This window comes from Sycon ciliatum, chromosome 8, assembly GCF_964019385.1.
Source record: "Sycon ciliatum chromosome 8, ocSycCili1.1, whole genome shotgun sequence".
NCBI lineage: Eukaryota > Metazoa > Porifera > Calcarea > Leucosolenida > Sycettidae > Sycon > Sycon ciliatum.
The window spans coordinates 24,971,179-24,986,068 of record NC_088650.1 but is presented as its reverse complement, the minus strand read 5'-3'; the positions used below and the strand labels follow the sequence as shown (position 1 = coordinate 24,986,068).

The 14,890-nt window shown below is 46.3% G+C and overlaps 1 protein-coding gene across 1 annotated transcript in view; it reads right to left on the bottom strand.

Annotated features, from left to right (window-relative positions):
• Nucleotides 1-3,753: 3,753 nt before the first annotated feature.
• Nucleotides 3,754-14,890, bottom strand: part of LOC135822462 (protocadherin Fat 4-like) — a 69,991-nt gene continuing 58,854 nt past the window's right edge. Inside the window, exons 48-55 of the mRNA XM_065335232.1 lie at nt 14,583-14,748; nt 14,206-14,327; nt 13,336-13,563; nt 11,973-12,254; nt 8,190-10,103; nt 5,956-6,022; nt 5,089-5,139; nt 3,754-4,564 (exon numbers count right to left, since the gene is read on the bottom strand). Coding sequence (XP_065191304.1) covers nt 4,521-4,564; nt 5,089-5,139; nt 5,956-6,022; nt 8,190-10,103; nt 11,973-12,254; nt 13,336-13,563; nt 14,206-14,327; nt 14,583-14,748 — 2,874 coding nt within the window. The 3' untranslated portion in view covers nt 3,754-4,520. The remainder of the gene's footprint in view (nt 4,565-5,088; nt 5,140-5,955; nt 6,023-8,189; nt 10,104-11,972; nt 12,255-13,335; nt 13,564-14,205; nt 14,328-14,582; nt 14,749-14,890) is intronic.

Here is a 14,890-nt window from a genome sequence, read left to right as displayed (position 1 = left end):
AAACGGTGTGCGCATCATTGTGGCCAGCTGTGGATTGGTGCGAAGCTCTGTTAGCAACTTTGCTGCATTGTCTGGAGACAGGACATTGCGAATGTAGTGCTCCAAACCCTGCTTCTCAAAGCCTAGCAGCTCCAGACGACTTTGGGAGACTATCTTTAAAAAATGGCTTTTTGCTAGCTTCATTGCTTCTGGTGAATGGTGCGACGTGATGATCAGGTTGATTCCTGGCCATTCTTTGCCACGGATGGCGTCGATCATTAACTTGCTGCAGTCGGTGAGCTTGATCTCGTCCAATCCGTCGAGAATGATACAGACAGATTCAGGATGATTGCGAACAAAACAATGACTTCAGCCTGCTCACCTGGTGTTGTGATGCCATATTTCTGCAAATCCAGCAGCTCAGCGATGCTTGTGATATTGCGCACTTCTGCTAAGCGCAGCTCCAAAGCACGCAGGACAACAATATTTGGCCCGATCTGCCCCCTTGCCCATTCATACGGACCCTTCTTAGTGAAGAGCATGGTTTTGTCTGCTCCAGGCGATGAGAAGGCAATGGCACGGAAAGCCTTCCCGCGTATGCGTTTTCGCATGGCTCTCTTGGCAGTGATGATTTCAGCAAGTTTAACCTTGCGCTGCTTCCTAGCTTCAGATGCAAAAGAACGAGCCAGCTGCTCATTGCCCACAGTTGTGCTGAGTTCATGGAGATCAGCATAAAACTCGTCCATTTGCAGGATTCTCTCCTTCTCTTCATTGGTCACCTCTATGCAGAACTGCACATTGCTGTAAGCAGCACACAGACAGTCATGGTATTTCTTCACTGCAGCATGAAGTGAGCTTGCTCCTGGCCCCATGCTGCAGATCCACAGTAGGAAAGGCAGTAGCTTCACTAAAACAAACAACAGTTGCTAGCTAGTGGGGCAAGCTAGAGTTATCAGCACAGATCGCTGTATGTACACTGTATGATTTGTTAGCGTGCAAGTCATTTCTCTTGTACCTGTGCGGTGTTTATACTTTATGCATGACGTACTAGTAGCTGCACTTAATACAATACACTTCACTGTACACATACTGGCAACAACAGCAGCATTATAATTATCTTGCTAGTATGAGTACAATGTGCATTTATGTGAGAGTTTGACTGAGTTCGGATACCTGTGCCTACAATGTCATGTATGTTGCTGGCCTCCCTCTCACACGCAATAACTACACTGCTGTAGTCAAGTGTGTTCCTTGGGTACTACTTGTCTGTCCCTGCGGGAAATTGCGGAAAAAACTCTCGAAAACTTGCGCAAGAAATTGCGGCAGAACAAAAAATGTGACGAAAAGTGCGGAATGATGCAGAACTTGCCAGGAATTCGCGGAATTATTTGCAGAAAATTGCGGATTTGGGCCAAATCACGAAATTATTTGCATCGTACATCTACTCGGGAGTCGTACTGTGCAAATAACCTACAGGATCATGGAAAGAACTGCGTGAAAAGTGCATACAAATGTGAGATATAGTGCAGAAAACAACAAAAACGCGGGAAATCGCGGATTTTGCTGAAAATCGCGGGTTTGGACCAAAATCGCGAAATTTGTTGCATCCGTGGAATCGCGGTTTCCTGGAGGGACAGACTTGTGCTACATCACGACTTAGTACAATCCTGCTGAGAGCTGCTGCTGTATGCCGCTTCATTATAATAAACTTACTTTAAAAGTTTGATATCACGGGCAAGTGCTGGCACTTAACTTATGCCTAAGTTTTGGCACTTGTGCTTGTTCACATTATACTACACAGCAGCAGCAGCACAGTTAGAAACACAATCCACTTCTGTTTGCAAGCCGCAGGATGGTAAATGTGTGAGACACTCACCTGTACTGTGCTGTCCCTCCAGGAAATCGCGATTCCACGGATGCAACAAATTTCGCGATTTTGGCCTAAACCCGCCATTTTCAGCAAAATCCGCGATTTCCCGCGTTTTTGTTGTTTTCTGCACTATATCTCACATTTTTCTGCACTTTTCACGCAGTTCTTTCCATGATCCGGTAGGTTATTTGCACAGTACGACTCCCGAGTAGATAAACGATGTAACAAATTTCGTGATTTGGCCCAAATCCGCAATTTTCTGCAAATAATTCCACGAATTCCTGGCAAGTTCTGCATCATTCCGCACTTTTCGTAGCATTTTTTGTTAATTTCTGCCGCAATTTCTTGCGCAAGTTTTCGAGAGTTTTTTTCCGCAAATTCCCGCAGGGACAGACTGTGTCTCAGTCCTTGCCGCACAGTATACGGTCATGTATCACTGCACTGCCTGGTCACTGGTATGAATGCAGCAGGGAATAGAATTCTCCATCAAGGACCACTTGTCTAAGTAAACGGGTAAGCAGCAGTATTCGGCCGTGTACAGATTATTCATCAGCCACCACAATTATAACTGCGCTCTCCAGCCTACCTCGAAAACGACGTTGTCATAGCACACCATGTATACATGTACCGCCAGTGCACCAGCAAAGCGACACATCCGTTGGTTCTGAATTCCTTCGTACAGTGTACAGCTGTTTCCAATATAAAGACAGCTTAGTATAATACAACTCTGCGTCTCTCGTCAGTGAAGGTACATGTAGATGTTATTGTACCGTAGAATGGCTAATGAAGTGTCTGCTCCCGGTTAACGTCGGAGCTCGCGCTTCCAGTCGACTGACTTGACTGATTCACAACTCAGTGCGTCTGGAGCACCCGAGAAGCCCGTCGAACCTTTCACTCGGCAAACCTGCAAGAAAGCACCACTGCCTGCTCAATACACAGTGTTTCAAGGAATTCACCCCTCACCTTGACTCAAAATGAAATTATTTCTGCTCCGAGAGCACTATACTACATAATCATTAAATCGCGCTCTCTGACCCAAGCATCACTAGGGATACCAACTAACTTACACTGTACTACTACCGGTATTACTAAGAAGGAAGTGACGTTCCGCTTCCAGCGCAACAAACACCTCGTGAGCACCATGTAGACCTACCAGATAGCAGCGCGAGTCAGTTTCGCACATGGAGTTGTGAGAACGTCTAGACATTGATGCAGTGCTCTCGGAGCAGAAATTTCATTAGCCTTCTCAAGCTCAACTGATGAGTGGTGAATTCCCCGAAACTCTGTGAGCAGGGAGTGGTGCTTTCTCGCAGGTTTGCTGAGTGAACGGTTCGACGGGTTTTTCTCGTGCGCTCCAGACGCAGTCGTGAGTCAGTCAAGTGTCAAGTCAGTCGGCAGGAAGCGCGAGCAACGACGTTCGGACCAGACACTTCCTTCACTAATCACCGCCAATGTCGCAACATCTTTCGTAGAATGGCTAAGATAGTGAAAATCGCCCATGTGCATAATATATCTGCAAACAAAAGCCGAATCAAAGAGTTTAGAGTGTGGAGAAAAAACTTGAAACAAGGTGAAGTGCAAGGAGTCGTCAAATACCGGTATTTGACGACCTAACTTTCCCCATGCATGTTATATGTGTTGCTATTCGTGACCAGATAATTGTTGAGAACGTACTATTGCCCCTGATGAAGGTTTCTGGAAAAATGTTGAAAGGTCTCTGCTGGGATGACAGCTACACCATAGCTCGGTGGTTAGAGCATCGCTGGCCTCAAGCGAAGGTCCCTGGTTCGAGTCCTGGTGGTGACAGTCAATTTTTTCTACAGATTTTTCCCGTCTGCATCTTTCCCCTCAAACTAATAGTCGTATTGTTATGCCATGATTTTGTTATTGCTACGTACAATGTCTGACTCAGTACAGATCTTATCTCAGCGTCGCCTATTCACAAAGTATTATGTGAACGATTATGCAAGACAAGGACAATTTTCTTTGAGCAAACAATTTGATCTAGCTGGGAAAGATAAAAAATATTTAATATTCCCAGCATGTGCAACAACAAAGAGTGAAAGAAAAAAGTGCTATAAACGCGGATCCCGCGAATATTATATTATTATATGGAGCTTATAATTTAGACAGATGTGGAGATGAGAAGTATTGATCTAAACTAAAAAAGTTTAAAACGCTCACTTTCATGTTTTCACGGCTACATTCTGGTTATAGATGCGGATATCATTATAGTTACGGTAACATTATTTAGACACACGTGGCATGCATGATACCGGCTGAGGAAATGATGCCGGGTGTGCATTATTTTCCAGAAAGGCAAATATTGGAATCTCTGGAAATAGATACACGTATTCCTCAAAGCCGTAAATAGCTACTTTAGGGAATACTACATGTACATGGCACACTGGTACATCATCACAACCAGCAAAGTGTAACACAGTGGGAGCGTGCCGTGGAGTGACAAGTCCGTGAATGCATCCCTATCAACCCGTGAACAGTGCATGGCTAGCAAGACATCAGAAAACGGCAGACATTGTACATGATTGTGCTTTTAGGCATGTACTAGCAACGTGGTGAATATCAAAGAGGGTGCGAACAAAAAAGCAATTGTGTGATACGAGAGAATTTTGACAAACGAAACAGTTCTGAGGTTCTGACTCAGTGAAGGTTATCCAGACCCGCCCATATAACCAGGGTTACTGATGCCAACACCTGCATCAATGGGAACACACACACATACACACATACATGCACACACACACACATGGACACACATGCACATATGTACACATACACGCACACATATACACACACACGCACATACACACACGCGCACACACACACACACACATGCACACACATGCACACACATACACACATCCATAACTTTATAATGTAGATTGAAGAAGGAGAAGCATGGGCACAGAGTGGAAAAGCAATCTCACAGTGACTGAATATTCGCAGTCCATATGGATATACTCCAGATAATACAGAACTGTGATTGTGCACATTGGAGAATTTTGCCTCACTCACATCGCCATTCGCAGATAAAAACAAGTGGCTGTTTTGTACAGTCACCACTCGTTCGGCTGCTCAGAAAAGAGCAGCCGAACGAATCTTCGAATCCAGCTGACAAGTCAGATGGCGATTCATACTCGTGCACGAGTTGCACAAACTCTCTATTGAGTATTGGTGGTATTCAGCTGCAGATCATCATGATGAGCACGCTAGCTTACCTGGTGTTTGGCCTATGAGGGCGTATGTATCGTCATCACTACCATTACCGCCTGTTAACATAGTACAGGTCAGACAAAGACAACAGCAGTTCGGAAAATGCCTGACACTGGGTGCAAACAAAGGATCATCATCGGCTAACCCTCGGCAAGTGTGATAACACTGTAGTAGTAGTATATATTATTTTAATAGGGGAACCCTACAGACGGTGTCGTCTTATTACAGGGAACCCTATGAATGATAGACACCAACAAGCTCTGAGCGACTGTGCATACCTGCACATGCCGGGCATAATGGGTATTTTCACAGAACACACCTGGTATTAAAGGTTACTAATGTCTTATTGTCAGCTATCACGTAATACACTCAATTCCTGTAAGCCGCATCGAATAATGAAAATTCACATCACTCATTATTGATGCACTCTATTGTCCGGAGTATAAACCACACTTTTAACAGCAGTATTTCACCTAAAACAAATCGGGGGATTTATACTACGATGGTCAAAATCACCGTGGTTAAAACAGGGTGAGATGTCTGTATTTCGTGACAATAAATCTGGCTGCGGCTTGTACTCCACTGTAGCTTATAGTCCGGAAAATACGGTACAGTCAGACCTCGCTTATCCGGTCCTCTTTTATCCGGATCCCTCACCAATTCGTAAGAAAATCGTTGGTTGCCTTTTTACAGCATATGGCATGCATACACGCAGTATGTGTGTTCGATTATCTGGCTCCCTCGCCTATCCGGATACTTTTGTGGAAAACGGATGTGTGCAGCTAAGCGAGGTCTGGCTGTACAAGTATAAACATATTGCTGGCAGTGCTTCACAACAACCCTGAGTGTGGTGCTACGCTAAGGGGACTTACCGTCTCTGTTCAACTTGTCATAATCCATGTTTGCATCGGGTGATTGTTCATATATTGGTGAGGTGATCTAAACAGCACATCAACAGATTCATTTGCCTTCAGTAGATTGTTGAGAAACCATTGCAAGAAAGAGTTTGCTCCCCACACCGGAGCTCGCGCTATTCCGCTATCTGGTGTTCACGAGGTGTTTGTCGCGCTGGAAACGGAGCGTCTCTGTAAGTTTGTATCCCTGGTCAGGGGCGTAGCCAGGATTGTGGCTGAGGGGGGTGCTCACTGGAAGTGTGGGCCTGCGGGAAAAAAGGGGGGGGGTCCGGGGGCCCTCCCCCGGAAAAATTTTCGATATTGAGTGCCAAATCCTTCATTTTTGCATCTATTTCATTATTTTCCATTCCACCAATGATTCAATAAAAAGTCAGATAATCGTATGAAACGCACAGTACTTTGCTACAGAAGTTGGATGGTAAGAGATTGACAGGGTGTGGTTAGACCCAGAATATAATACAGACAATTGTTGAAGTTCGTTCAATCCACGCAGACTCCGCCGGAAAGCGAAGGGCTAAACACCAGCCATGGCTTGTATACATCGAGCCAGCGGGGCTGAAAAGACCGGCCACCATTCTTCGGGAAAACAAACGAACTATCCGGTTGGACATGGTCCTTTAGCAGGGCAAACATCACGTCGTCGTCGAGCGGTGCACCCTTCGCAATGTCCTCCATAAAGGTACCGATGTCATTTCGGACGACTGCTACTGGTACAGCCAAGGGCGACAACTGCGGCTCTTCCGAGTCTTCGACTTCGACAATTTCGCAATTAGATTCGTCAGATTCGGAAATGGCACTGGCACTGCTGCTACTGGTATCTGGTCTCTTCGACTTCCCTCGACTGAAATACTTCAAGATCGACATTTTCATAAGAATCCATTCGACTTGCGGATCACAAAACGACGTTGCCACTTCTCTTTCACTTCTACCAAGTCTAGCTACACAAAGTGCGAGTCTATACCGGTAGTTGTACAACGCACGTGCAGCGCAGCGTCTTGTCGACGTCGAGTCTCGATCGCGGGCGGGCGTAGATCCACAGCAGTACGAAAATGGCACCTGAAATTTTTGAGGGGGGTGCTTGGGCACCCAAAGCACCCCCCCTGGCTACGCCACTGCTGGTGATGTTTGTGCCTGGAGAGCACTATATAAGTGGTGCTCTTCAGGCACAATCTTCCTCAGCCTACTCAAGCTCAACTGATGAGGGGTGAATTCCCCGAAACACTGTGTATTGAGCAGGGAGTGGTGCTTTCTTGCAGGTTTGCCGAGTCGAAGGTTCGATGGACTTCTCGTGTGCTCTGGATGGCTGTCGTGAGTCAGTCAAGTGTCAAGTAAAGTCGGCGGAATAGCGCGAGCTCCGGTGTGGGGAGCAAACTCTTTCTTACAAATTATCGCCGAAGTCGCAACCACTACTTCGTACCATTGCAAGAATTAGACATTAGGTTCCACACTGCGTTCAGTTGAGCAACTTAACGTAAGTGGTCGGAAAAACCCGTGAATTCGCGAGTTTGCACTCCATTTACGGAAAGCTGTCTACGTAGAGTACGTAGATGGAGCTCTATTGTTAACGGAGGTGCTCCGTAAGTGTGGATTGGGGTATAAATTGATAATTCTCTCCTCAGGCTGTACACTGTCGCGTTTGGAGCTGCCAAGGGCAACTACGTGATTCGAAAACTATGTATGGCGGAACACAGTTACACATACAGTGTACGTAGTGTTGGGTTTATCGGGTGTTAGTGGCCGTCGTGAGTTCCCTTCGGGAACGGACACGGTAATTTACTTTCTTTTTACTTTTGTACGTATTGTTAGATCGATTCAACCCGGCCCTCAGCCAATCAGAGCTCAGCAAGTGTTTTCTACTTGGCTTGCTGATGGCTGAACTCTTGTGTTTCTGCCTGCGGAAGGTGAAACAAGCTGAACAATTCTACCGGAGAAGAACGTAATAACTTGAATAACGTTGTTCGGAACCTATCTGTTACTTTGCAAACGGAACAATGGGCTTCGTTTGTGATAGTTGGATGCTGCAGCTGGAAAGAGAGTGATATAGAGATAGAGAGAGGGGAGAGAAAGAGACAGAGAGAACCATGAGAGAACACACACAAATGCACACACACACACTAGCATGCACCGATGTACACACACACACATACATACATACACAAACACACACACACACGCACACACACTGAGCTCACCTCTTCTCGTCCAGTCGTTTGAATGTTGTTGATACTCGGATCGTGGTACAGAGGGTTCTGAACAAAGGGCGGCGCGGCCCTGTCTGGCGCCTCGTAGGTGCTGCTGTCAAATGTAAACTCCTCTGCAGCTCGATCATCCATAAGTCCATCCCTCGCTCTGTTTTGCTCCACGCTCATACGAAGCTTAGCTCTGGATGTCTTGACCTTGTACGTAACTAGAGCAGTAATGGCAGCCAGGCCAGCAAGCAGACCAGCAACTACTCCCCATACAACGGGTTTGGAGACCGTCGATGATGGAACATCCGTGGCCTTGTTTGCGTCACTCTTTGGACCGTTGCCGGTCGATTTCCCCTTGTTTGCCCACCTCTGGCACAGGCTAGCTGCATCCGCCGGAACAGTGGGCCCCTTGCAGGATTTAGTGACGGCGGCATTAACCTCTTCTGGATCGACTGGCAGTCCATTCAGCAGAACGGTGAGAATGACTTCACCACCTCCAGATCCAGGCAGAATGTAAACATCGTCAGCGTAGTCCACTTCACCATCCGGACTTGGCAGTGGACTAGTCAAAACCAGCTGTCTCCATGCTTCCAGCTGAGCAGGTGTCAGCGGTCCCCCCGGAAAGACGTCAGTAACTACACCACTTCCAGGAACACACACGTATACTGACGAGGAGGATGCGGAGGAGTCACCTTCTGCTACACCAATGCTGGCGCCACCCTCTTGCGAGGTGCCGCTAGTTGATGTACCAGTTACTTTCCTTGGCACACAGTCCGCTTGGCCACACGGATCGTCCTTGCAAGCGTCCGCCAAGTACTGGCAAGTTGTCCCGGTGTACGACTCAGGACACTGACAGTCGAATCGGTCAACATCATCTACACACTTTCCCGGTCCGCAGTCGACAATGGCGCAATCATCTATATTTGTCTCACACATATCACCAGAAAACCCTGCAACACATGCACAATACATCTTGGCAGGACTGTCGCTACATCTAGCACCATTCAGACAGCTCGATGCCTGTGTCAAGCAGCGATCAATACGTTCGCCGCATTCCGTGCCGGTGAAACCCGGCTGGCATGCACAGCTGAAGCCGTTCAGAAGGTCCGTGCAGGTGGCATTGTTCTGGCAAACTGGCTGCGGTCCTGTAGGAGGTGGTGGAGGTGTGGGAAATAGCCCACCACCTGCTGGACGTGTGGGGCCATCTTCCACTACAAAGTCTCCAGGGTCAACTGTAAACGTGCAGTCATCGATCGGTGCGCAGGTATTAGCCGTGGTGTTCAGTCTGTATCCACTATTGCACTCGCAGAAAGCGAAAGATATATTCTCTCGAACACACATAGCCTCAGTTGGACATACCAGTGCTCCTGTGCTGCACGGATCAAGCAATGTCGCATTGAAGCTGACTGAGCCGAGAGACCATTCCGGGGGCATTCCATCGTCGGTGGCATTCACTTGAAGCACAAAATTACCTAGGTCTCCCAGGGGGTCTTCTTCAGCGTAGTCTGCAGTGGGGTCTTCTGGGCTGTCTTCAGTGCGGTTGCCGCGTGATAAGAGTTGTATGTAAGAGGAAGTTCCATTCACATAAACTCCAAACTGCGGCCCACTTTCCTCACCACTACTGGCTTCAATAGCGTATGATACGGTTTGGTTTGGTTCGGGATTTGTGCACACCAGCTGTCCAATGATAGCGCCTTCGGGGGTATCCTCTTTAAAGTTGCTGACGTCGATCAGGCGAATGTCAGACGGAGGTTCATTGACATCGATGATCGTGATGTTAAGTGTCTGGTTATAGGACATTGATGGCTGGCCATTATCAGAGGTTTCAATGATTAGCTCTAGGTAAGGGTTGGTGATGGCTTCGAAGTTTAGCCAAGCTGAGCTTTCCACCTCAAGTTGACCCAAGACCTCATTGACCTAAGGCACAGTAAAAACATAAATACAAACATTCATCAAGATGAACTCGGATGGAGAGCCAAGGATTATTTATATAAACATTAAAAGTAAAAAAGGACCAAGGAACTACAAGTAAAAGTTACACCATAATGTCCACTAACACTACCGGTTACGTAACAATCAGCTCATGCGATAACATTGCACGAAACTGACCGACGGTACTGACGTTCTACAACTAACTGGCTAACAGCTCTAGCACATCTTGGATGCGCACTCCAATAGCCTTCCAACTTGGAAGGTTCTCTAAGTTATAAATAACATCCACGCAAGTTGTGTGGAATGTTGCTTTGCGTCCTTGAATCGTGATTTGACCATATTGTCCAATGGTCTTGCCAGTATCGTCATCAACATGCATGAACATCCGCCAATGTCCTTCACAGCTGAGACTTTCAGCTCGTGCTTATCTTGGTTGCGCTCACCTTCCCCTCCTTATGTTATTTCTATAACTTAGAACCTTCCAAGTTGGAAGGCTGTTGGAGTGCGTATCCAAGATGTGCTAGAGCTGTTAGCCAGTTAGTTGTAGAACGTCAGTTGTTTTCGTGAGATCCTAGTGCCCCGTGGCACAACCCTCGTCACAGACACAAGCTCCTAATTCTCTTGTTGGTTAGAAGGTGTTCTTTATTGATCTGTCCCTGTTCTCGGGAGTTGTGTGATTATAGGAAAACAAGTGTGCAAAGTGAGTCGGACATGTATGGCAAAGTGTTGTATCGTGCCCTTTACAGTGGGTGCCCAATCGGGCAGAGCACAAACGAAAAGGGTGCCGTGAGTCAGTGCTGTCATGCAGCAACATCAGTACCGTCGGTCAGTGTCGTGCAATGTTATCGCATGAGCTGATTGTTTAGTAACTGGTGGTGTTAGTGGACATTATAGTGTAACTTGTAGTTCCTTGGTCCTTTTTACTTTTTTATAAATTGGTCAAGATGAAAGAAGATTCAGGAACAACAAGTCCAAAGTACAGCATTTTCACTACATCCTGCTACAGTCGCAAAGACTCGCAATAGTAAATGTGCCAGCAATCCTGTTGCATTGCTGCATGAGGCTAACCAGGGAAGATGGCAAGAGGCACACCTGCTCGGCCGACTCCCTTGCCTCTACTGGCATCAATCAGTCAACCTACACATAGATTTCATTTGTTTCTCTTATCTATAAGAACTATTATTGGTGTTTAAACGTGGACGTCGAGCCAAAGTAATCATGGATAAAAAGGACGAAATGTTACGAGTTATGACTAACTGCCTACCAACGTAACCAGATCATATACAGTCAGCGAGTGCGACAAAATGGCAACAAAACTGACAAGGAGTACTGAGATATTTTAGTGGTCACTGGGCTTATCTAATTGTCTATGGGACTTCAATTCAGCCGTCGACACATGATCAACTCTGCTCTTCAACACCAGAAATAGCCTATTTACTGTTGCTATTATCTTGAAATGTCATCTAATTTTGCGGCTCACTGGTCAATCATCAGGGTGACCATGGATCTCAGTGCAATCAGCTCGGCAATCAGCTCAGCCAGTTAACTGTTACTCTGAGCTCCAGTGATGAGACCTCACAGACGGTCAAAACAACCAGATGTACAGAGATTGAGTGGTTACTTGAAGCTTATCAGAGAGTATTGCAATCCAAAATTCATGTGGAGTCAATTCTCAGAAGAGAGAGAGAGAGAGAGAGAGAGAGAGAGAGAGAGAAAGAGAGGGAGAGAGAGAGAGAGGGTGAGAGAAAGAAAGAGAGAGAGAGAGTGAGAGAGAGAGAGAGAGAGAGAGAGAGAGTGAGAGAGTGAGAGAGAGAGCGAGTTAAGATGGAACCACATCTACCTCATGACCCTTACCGTGAAAGCATCGGATCCTTCTCCGAACAGAGCGTACGTAAATGCCTGTCCCTTGTCAGGATCAATGGTGGTTAGCTTGCCCACAACATGCCCAATTGGTGAGTTTTCGGACACGTTGTGCGTCCCAGAGAGTAGCACAGCTGTTGGCTGCTCGTTGACGTCCTCAAGAGTGAAGGACAGTGATTTGGCAATGGACAATGGCGGCTCGCCATCATCTGTGCAGTTGATGGTAATGTAGGCTACAGGACCTGATTCATAATCCAAAGCTGTGCTGTTCGAGACCTATGAAAACAAAAACACCAGAAACCGAGTATCATTATCACACCCTTCTTCAGGACTAATATCTGAACCGTATTGTTTTAACTCAGAAGTAAGGGCGAGGCTTCTTGCAGTTTCATTAGAAGAAAGGCATTCAAGCTGACAAGCTCGTTTCCACAACTCTGCAAAAACACTGTACATCATGTTCACATCAATTTCTATTTTATTTCTATTTCGGCATTTCGCCTTCATCAGGTCATAGTATCACTGTAAGATAGCTCAATACCTAAAATCGGCCCAACGATGGGACTGTTCTTATCTTTAGCACCTCTACAGATGCATGCAGCAAGAAATGACCATTTCCCATCGGAAATAGGAAATTTCAATCAACAAAATCATGGACAAAGCAGGAAAAAAAGTCGTGCACAAGGGTGTGTCGAACTGGCGAGGGGTGGAAAGTCATAACATTTCAACTCATGAAATCAGCAGAAAGATGCGCAGAAGACCAGTTTGTGACTTTTGGTAGCAGACTATTATTTTCCTCCGCATGTAATAAAGGAAAGTTATATTTCTACAGTTTTGCAACACACTAAGACAAATACTCTGGGAATTAGCTTTTACCAGGATATTGTGGGATGTGTGCTTAATGCTCTTGCATTTTGCCCTGACCCGTTTACCGCAGTGCAGTGGGATACTTGAAGGAGTAGGGTCACGCCTCCATGTTAACACACAGTTGAAGTTTTTGGAGGGCTAGGGGTGGGTTGAGGGCCCGGGATGGGGGCGCAGGGGAGGGGTGGGGCAGAGGGGAGGCCTTTGTCAATGCTCATCTCAAAAGATACACATTCATCGGTAAAAGAAACACTGCTGAAGCACAATCTGTTGTCAGGAAGAATACAGCAGGGCATGCAAGATTGGTTTTTCTTTTCAGCAAAACGGGCCGGGTGCCATTTGTGATTACACAGCAAAACAAAGCGAATGACGCCAATCTTGAATGCAGTACCAAGCAATGCAGTGCAGCGTGTGCGCTAGTTCGGATTGTTGCTAACAAGCACCAGCACAGCTAGTACCCCATAACCATATGTTTTTATCTGCTTGCCGGACTCACCTCCACAGTGATCTCCTCTTCTCCCATGATCACGGGATTGATGAGATCAAAACTCTCTCCACCTTGCTGCAGCCAACACGTGTGCGTTTGGTTCTGGTCTTCGTCGACCACTGTGAAATTTGCAACAACTGTGCCGTCCATGGGATGTTCCTCAAACGTTGCATTGTAATCAATTTGGATTTCACTTGGAACTTCATTCACGTCCAGTATCTTCACATACACAATGTTCTGCATAGAGATAAAAGGGAAATGTTTGCCAAGCGTGAGTGCTGGGAACAATGGCCTCTTGCAGCCTCAACCAAAAAGATAATGAGAGCTGCTCAAGAGAAGCTCTCTGCAGTATATTGATAATGAGAGCTGCTCAAGAGAAGCTCTCTGCAGTATATTGATAATGAGAGCTGCTCAAGAGAAGCTCTCTGCAGTATATTTATAATGAGAGCTGCTCAAGAGAAGCTCTCTGCAGTATATTGATAATGAGAGCTGTTTAAGAGAAGCTCTTTGCAGTATATTGATAATGGAGTACAATGTAGATGATGCTGATGCCAGTAGAAGACAAATTGTTTGGCTCGAGTGTGCTTTTTCAACAAGTGCACATGCATGTAAATTGTACATGGATCCGTGTTCGGGTACTGGGAACTAGTTTCGAGCATGTTGGGAACCTTTCAAAATCTTTAAAAAATAGTAAAAGTGGGTTGTGAGCACCGCTAGCTCACATTCATTCACTGCGTTTCACAAATTCATTTCAGGAAATAGTACTTCAACGTTTCGGTCGTAAAATACCCATCATCAGGAATGAAGAGGGGATGGGCACGGCTAGGATGGGTTTAACAATAGTGTTAGCAAAACAATCCTTTAAACAATTGATTGTACCTGATGACTGAGTGGTGGCTGTCCACTATCAGTGGTCTGCACGCGCACTTGCCACTCATTCCTGGTCTCATGATCGACACTTCTCAATAGGATCAGCTGGTCGCCATTGATAGCAAACATGGCTGCAAACAAACCGAAGTACAGAGTGTAGACATCACATCACATCAGGATTCATAAGGTGGGCATTGGATATTGGTGCATGAAGAGTTTGAAGGTGTTGGGGGCAGGTCGACTAATCTCAGTGATTCTTAATACAATTATTAATTTGTGCTGCTCTGGACAACATAGCAAACATTGCCTCGGGATGCATATCGGCCAGAAAGGCTAGCAGAGAAAATACAGTACAGCGGCGACTCGTGTCCGCTCGTCTAACTCACTGGCATCACTGACGTTGGCAATTTCCAGCACTTGGTATGTGTGCGTCTGTCCCAGATCCTCATCCTTAGTTGACAGTGGGCCAATGATGGTACCAGCTGGTGAGTTCTCCGGAACACCAGTACTGTTCAGGACCACCTCAGTTGGTGGGTCATTCACATCCACAACCTATCAAACAGACACACAGGAATGCAACAGTGAACACCCCACACGGCAACAAAGTAGCGAAGGCAATTTGCCGCAAACACCGACCCAGCTAGCGAACTGCGAGAGCATCCTGCACTACAAAGACTGAACTACACTGACCGTA